The sequence below is a fragment of the Nicotiana tomentosiformis genome, chromosome 6 (genome assembly GCF_000390325.3).
Source record: "Nicotiana tomentosiformis chromosome 6, ASM39032v3, whole genome shotgun sequence".
Classification (NCBI taxonomy): domain Eukaryota; kingdom Viridiplantae; phylum Streptophyta; class Magnoliopsida; order Solanales; family Solanaceae; genus Nicotiana; species Nicotiana tomentosiformis.
This window is the reverse complement of record NC_090817.1, coordinates 69685145-69692701: the sequence shown is the minus strand read 5'-3', so window position 1 is coordinate 69692701 and position 7557 is coordinate 69685145. Positions and strand designations below refer to the sequence as shown.

The 7557-nt window shown below is 37.9% G+C and overlaps 1 protein-coding gene across 1 annotated transcript; it reads left to right on the top strand.

Annotated features, from left to right (window-relative positions):
* The first annotated feature begins 748 nt into the window (after positions 1–748).
* Positions 749–1249, top strand: LOC138894170 (uncharacterized). The gene has a single exon (XM_070178852.1). The coding sequence runs from the start codon at positions 749–751 to the stop codon at positions 1247–1249; it is 501 nt and encodes a 166-aa protein (XP_070034953.1).
* Positions 1250–7557: the final 6308 nt, after the last annotated feature.

Below are 7557 nucleotides of genomic sequence, written 5' to 3'. Positions count from 1 at the left end.
AGCTTGCGTGGTTTCTCGGTATTCTTTGTATGAACGCATCAGAGAGCGTCAGTATGACGACCCCCATTTGCTTGTTCTTAAGGACACAGTGATGCTAAGGAGGTTTCTATTGGAGATGATGGGGTGTTGTGAATGTAGGATTTGATTTGTGTGCCCAATATAGATGGGTTACGGGAGTTGATTCTTGATGAGGCCCATAGTTTGCGGTATTCCAGTCATCCGGGTGCCGCCAAGATGTATCAGGGCTTAAAGTAACACTATTAGTGGAGAAGAATGAAGAAAGATGTAGTAGAGTATATGGCTCAGTGATTGAACTGTCAAGAGGTGAAGTACGAGCATCAGAGCCCAAACGGTTTGCTTCAGAGACTTGAGATTCACAAGTGGAAATAGGTGCATATTACCATGGACTTCGTTGTTGGGCTCCCGTGGACTTTGAAGAAATTTGATGCAGTTTGGGTGATTGTGGACCGGTTGACTAAGTCCGCACATTTAATTCCGGTTGTGACTACCTATTCTTCAGAGCGACTGGCTCAGATCTATATCCGTGAGATTATTCATCTTCATAGTGTGTCGTTGTCCATTATTTCTGATCAAGGCACGCAGTTTGCATCGCAGTTTTGGGGAGCAATGCGGCGAGATTTAGGCACACGGGTTGAGTTTAGTACAACATTCCACCCCCTATAAGGCCGGACAGTTTCTACCACTTGCAGAGTTTGCCTACAACAACAACTACTAATTGAGTATTCAGATGGCTCCTTACAAGGCCTTATATGAGAGGTGGTATCAATCTCCAATTGGTTGGTTTGAGCCGGGGGAATCTAGGTTGTTGGGCACTGATCTGGTTCGGGATGCCTTGGAGAAGGTCAAGTTGATTCAGGATCGGATTCGCACACCACAGTCTAGACAGAAGAGTTACGCTGATCGGAAGATTCATGATGTTGCATATATGGTGGGAGAGAATGTATTGCTTAGAGTATCTCCCATGAAGGGTGTGATGAGGTTCGGGAAGAAGGGCAAGTTGAGCCCTTGGTATATTGGCCCTTTTGAGGTGCTTGATTGGATTGGAGAAGTGACCTACAAGCTTGCATTTTCACCTAGTCTATCGGGTGTTCACCTAGTGTTTCATGTTTCTATGTACCGGAAGTATTATGGTGATCCGCCACATATTTTGGATTTTAGCACGGTTAAGTTAAATGGGGATTTGACTTATGATGTGGAGCCGGTGGCCATTTTGGATCGGCAGGTTTGAAAGTTGGGATCAAAGAATATAGTTTCAGTGAAAGTTTAGTGGAGAGGCCAGCCAGTCGAGGAGGCTATTTGTGAGACCGAGTGAGAGATGCAGAGAAGATATCCACACCTATTTGATACTCCAGGTATGATTCTAGACCCGTTTGAGGACGAACATTTATTTAAGATGGGGAGAATGTAACGACCCATGCGGCCGTTTTGTGTATTGTTGCCCCATTCCCCTATTTACCACTCCTTCTATGTTCATTTGTGATTATGTGACTTACCGGGGTAGTTGGATTGGTTCCGGTGAAGTTTTGGAGTGAATTTGGAAACTTAGTCCCAAAGTTGGAAGCGTAAGTTGAAAGAGTTGACTAGATTTTGACTTTTGTGTAGACGACTCCGGAATGGAGTTTGGATAGTTTCAATAACTTCGTATAGTAATTTTGGACTTAGGAGTATGTCCAGTTATTAATTTGGAGGACCGTAGGTCGTTTTGGCTTGAATTGGCGAAAGTTGGAAAGTTGAAGGTCTGGATGGTTGAAAAGTTTGACTGAGAGTTGACTTTGTTGATATCGGGTTTAGATTTTGGTTCTGGAAGGTGGAATAGGTATGTTGTTTCATTTATGACTTGTGTGCAAAATTTGAGGTCAATCGAAGTTAGTTTGGTATGATTCGGCATTACTTTTAGAAGTTGGAAGTTCATTAGTTCATTAGGCTTGAATTAGGGTGCAATTCGTGATTTCGATGTTGTTTGATGTGATTTGAGGCTTTGACAAAGTTCGTATCGTATTTTAGGACCTGTTGATATGTTTGGATTTGGTCCCGGGGGCCTCGGGTGTGATTCAGATCAAGTTCGACTTTATTTTAGGACTTTGTCGGACTGTTGATTTTTTTGGTATCCGGTTTCCTCTTCTGCAATCGCGAAGAAAGGGACACGATTGCAAAGAGTTGTTGATGGCAGTTGGAAATTTATTCTTCGCATTCGCATTAGTAAGCTCATGTTCGTGTAGCTTTGTGAGGCTCAGGTCATCGCGAATGCAAGGACGTTCGCGCGTTCGCGTAGAGGAGTGATCAACTGGAGTGTCAGACTTTAAGCTTACGCGATCACGTAGGTGTGCACGCGTTCACGAAGAGTTAGGTCGGGTAAGCATCGCATTCGCGATTGTGTCTTCACGTTCGCATAGACCATTTTGGAGGGCAGTGATTTTTGTTCTTCACGATCGCGAAGGACTTTCCGGGATCGCGAAGAGTAATGCCTAGGCAGCAGATTTAAAAACCCAAATCGAGGGTTAGAATTATTATTTCATATTTTGAGTTGTAAATCTCGATTTTAGGCGATTTTCACGTCTTGGATCGGGGTAAATGTTTTGACTCGGATTTTTTCATTTATCATGATTCCACCATTGTTTTATCATTTATTTGGTGATTTGGAGTAGAAAAATGGGGGATTTTGTAGAAACTTTTCAAAAATGAAAAATTGAGGTTTGAAGGTTGATTTGAGGTCGGAATTGAATCGTTTTGGTACGGTTGGACTCGTAATTGAATGGATGTCCGAAATTTATAAATTTTGTCAAGTTCCGAGCTGCGGGCCCGAGATTTACTTTTGGGTAGACTTTTTAATTTTGATAAAGATCGAAACTTTATTGTTTGAAGTTGTTTCCTACGACATTATTTGTTGATATTGAGTTGTTTGTGTGGCAGTATTTCAAAAATTGGACAATTGTCCTTCCAAGTGGCAGTGAAGAGATGAGTGTGGCAATCTTGCATGGAAAATTCAAGACAAGTGTTATACACTTGTCATGCTCTAAGCCTCTCTTAAAGCCTATAAATAGGCATTCAAATTAGCCATCAAGAAATATGTATCTTTTCCTTTGCCTTTTCGTTCCTCTTCAGCTTCCTTTTCTTTCCTTCTCAAAATTTTGTAGTCTACTTTCTTTGTTCCCCTATTTTAATAGTTGGATGTATTATTAATATTTTGCTGATTCATGTATCATCTAAATAAATAGAGATGGGCTTGTATTCGGGGTAAACATTTCACATTGCTGAAATAGTTTCTTAGGACAGTGCCTAGCACGACTCAAGCCAAATCATGTATCTGCTTACAAATAATATTATTGTAGTATTATTATTATTATCGTTATTTTTCGGTATCATTTCTCTACAGTTTATGGCTAGATTCGAGTCGTTTGGAGGTCAATACACATGTGAAGGGTTTGTTGGAGCATTGAGTTGCGCGCTTTGAGGTAAGTAACATTTCTAAACTTGGAATTGAGGGTATTTATCCCTGAAAAATATGTTATTTGTGTTGTATTGGGGTGACGCATATGCTAGGTGACAGGCGTGTGGGCGTGCACCGTGGAAATCATGACCCGGTTAAATTCTTTTGTACTATGTTGTTATCAAGTCTTGTTCTATCCGTATAATCCCTACTTGTTAGAGTAATTGAGCTGTGATTTGTGTTAGAAATCATGGTTATGCTATGTGTTTATTCGGTTGAGACCTAATGAGGTTATTTTTGTTGGTTTGAGTTATGTACTTTATCTGTAATTATATACTCAGTCATGATTCTTAATTTGCATATCTTATCTCAGTCTCTGTTATAATTCACTGTTACATCACATGTTATTATTGTTTGGGGTTGAGTAGTACGAGATTTGTGGGCCTTGAGACTTGAGAGATTAATGACTAAGGTGGGCATGAAAGCCGATTTATGAGTGTTATTGTGGATCGGGTTGCACACCACAGTAAGCCATACTGGCTTTATGATTATTACGTGATTCGGGCTACATACCGCAGCATGCCTTATAGACTTTATATTAGCGCTTGGGCAGGATCCGCCCCTCCAGAGTCTGACATACCAATAGTGAGCGCAAGCACTGTGATATATACATGTGCTTTGTTGAGGGGTATTGATGCTAGGCACCCGTATAATGCTGAGTGATTGTGTGTGTGATGAGTGGGCATTTGAGATATACGGATTGAGTACTCTAAGAGTGTGAGTACCTAGGTATATCACCGCGAAATCATATATTTGACATACATATTTGACATGTAGGCATAGAGATGTACCATTCCTCATGCTAGCTACACTTGACATGTTCTTATCAGTGATGGTCTTTAATTGTGAATTTGAAAGCATGTGTAAATTTTTGTGCCATGAACGAGCTGATTATGGAAATTTCTTTGAGTTATTTATTGTCTTTGTCGTTAATATACCTATGCTGTTATTATATTGGTTCTGATTGTATCCTTCTGAGCTCGTCACTACTTTCAGCACAAGGTTAGTTATGTTACTTGTTTGAGTACATGGGATCAGTTGTACTCATACTACACTCTGCACTTCGTGTGCGAATCCCGGTATATCTGGACATGGTGATTGCTAGATCTGTGCTAGTACCTGCTCGGAAACTTTGAGGTAGCTGTTATGACGCCCGTAGACCTTGACTCTCCTTCCTTTTATTTTCTTCAGTACTGTTCTATTACTCAGACAGTTGTACTAGAGTTTTGGTTTATGTTGATACTTAGTAGTGCTCATATACTCATTGACACCAGATTTTTGGATGGTTGTAGTAGCATTTCAGTTATATTTATCAGATGTTTATGAGATTTTCCGTTGTTGAGCTTATTAAAACATGTTTTATACAATTGTTTAGCTGTTATGTGATTGTCGGCTTGCCTAGCAAGTGTGTTAGGTGCCATCATGACACGTTGGGATTATGAGTCGTGACAAAATGGATACACTAGAATTCAGGTCAATGACCCCTGGTACCATTTAATTAATAATTGTCCGTATATATGAGTCCATTCTCAAAGAAAATTGGTGCTTCTGTTCCCTTCGTCATGTGGTACGAAGTGCAAACCATCATTATAGCATTCACATTCTATAAAAAATTTCCAAATACTAACTTGAACAAGCTGTTGAAGTGTCGCAATTTTATTTGAAGAAGGAAGCACCGATTCAAAAATAATGGATTAAAGAAGGAATTACTTATTCCCCATGTTGCCCTCACAATTAGTGATTGTGTTAATAAAGTTCTCATCCTCCCGTTAATGTCAAACGTTGAACCATATAGTTTGGGGAAACACAACATAGCCAAGCATCTGCAGATCTTTGAACTTGCAAATACAAGTATTTGTTATATCTCAATCCATTTAGATTTCATTAAGAACATGACTAAGAGGATTAAAAATGACTAGTGTCAGTAGTAAGGTTGGTAATAATTTATGATAATCATCACTGGAAATGAATGACTAGATCAAATACAACGAAAGGTGTACAGTTTGAACATCCCTATAGTTTACATTAACTATTGGAAATAGAACGGTGACGGTGTGAACTCCTTTGGCAGTTTTTAATTGTAACAAAATCAACCGCAAGTATTACCAACAGATACAACTTTTCGTATCTCTGTGAACATTACCCATGCGGCTCTGTAAAATATGGACAGAATTGTTAGAATAATTCAAGTCAAATAGTAATTGCCGTGGTTTTCATATAGCACTAGTTTAAAAAATTCAGTGTCAAATAAATGCATTTTTTTTTTTTGCATCCTGGAGTACATCGTGCCCAACATTCATACTGTTCCTCTCCGAATTTTCTGCGTTCATGTTTTATCTCCAACAAATAGATGTTAAGATGAAAATAGAAATTAAATATTAAATTCCTCAAGATTTTTAGTAAACTGTGTTTAAAATCAGAAAATCAAAGAAGCAAAAAAACGTTAGTTCAATAAACAAAACAGAAAATAATTCCGAGCCCACAAGTTACTTGTATGTCCTTAAGGAATTTAATCCCTTTACTGTTGCCCAAGGTTTTTAGATTAATTCCTCCAAGGATAGAACAAAATAACTATTCTGTGATAGCGGCACTCCAAATCACAAAACTTCAGCGAACTCAACAAACAAAGCAAATCACACTTGACACTTATGTTTATTTGAAAAAATAATGCAATAATGTAAAGAAGAGAGGAGAAATTTTCAGATTTTTTGTGTGTAAAAAAGAAAAATTGGCATTGGGTAACAACATACAAGAGGAATTGGCAAATTATTGGCCATAAATTATTTTGGCAAAGGTAGCCCCAAAAAAATTGGCATTGTATAATCAAATTTAAAAGACCTACTTCCTATTTATTCTTTCTCTTTATAACCCCCCCTCTCTATTAACCTACATATCTTTTTCTTTTCTCTCTCCTTATATTTCTTCTTCTATCTCTCATGTTTCTCTCTCATGGTTTAGCAAAAATTATTGCAAATTATGCAAAATAATCAGTGGGATGAAAAGGTAAGGTTGATCTGAGATCAGAGAAAATTTGAAGCAAAAACTAAGAGAGAAAATAGGGAAAAATAGAGTTTAACTTTGTTTTTCTTCTCTCTTCTTTTTTTGTTGGATTAAATAAGTGATTGTGATTGAAATTAGTTGAGAACACCTAGACTAGGCTATATACAAAATTCCAGCAAGATTAGAAGTGATTTAGACTGCTTTCAGGTAAAAAATCAACAAATAATATAATTATTACTGTACTAAATATATATATATATATATATATATATATATATATATATATATATATATATATATATATATATATATATATATATATACTATTGAAGGAAATAGAACCTAATTTCTAGGATGATGGTTGCTATGAGAAAAGAGAGAGAGAGAGAGAGAGAGAGGGAGAGAGAGAGAGAGAGAGAGAGAGAGAGAGAGAGTAATTTTAGGCTACCATATGTCAAATTCTAAAACGTAGGCTCTTTTATGGCAAATGTTGGACCTAGTTGTCATGATAGCCTCTAAATTTATAGAAAATGAAAGGGTGAGATGAAGATGTGCAATACAAGAGGTGCCTCTTCCATTTCTCATTCATACTCTTTAGAAAAAACCCAATAGGTTCTTCTGCACTCCTACAAGCTACTGAAGCTTTAAGATTATATGCCTCTTGTGTAATTATTGTAACGACCCGACCGGTCGTTTTGATCTCTAGCGTGTTGTTCGGCGGTTTGAGTCCTTGAGTAGTTTCACTTCATGTATTATGACTTGTATGTATAGTCGGATTTGAATTTCGGGAAGTTCAGAGTTGATTTGGAAGGGAAATTCTCAATTAGGAAGCTTTAAGTTGAAACAGTTGACCAAGGTTTGACTTTTCAGTAAATGACCTTGGAATCGGGATTTGAAGGTTCCAATAGGTTCGTATGATGATTTTGGACTTGGGCGTATATTCGGGTTAAGTATCAGATGGTCCGGGAGCATTTCAACCCTTATTGTGGAAAGTTAGAATTTTGAAGGTTTTAGAATTTTCTAAGTTCGAGTTTAAGGGGACTTTGGTG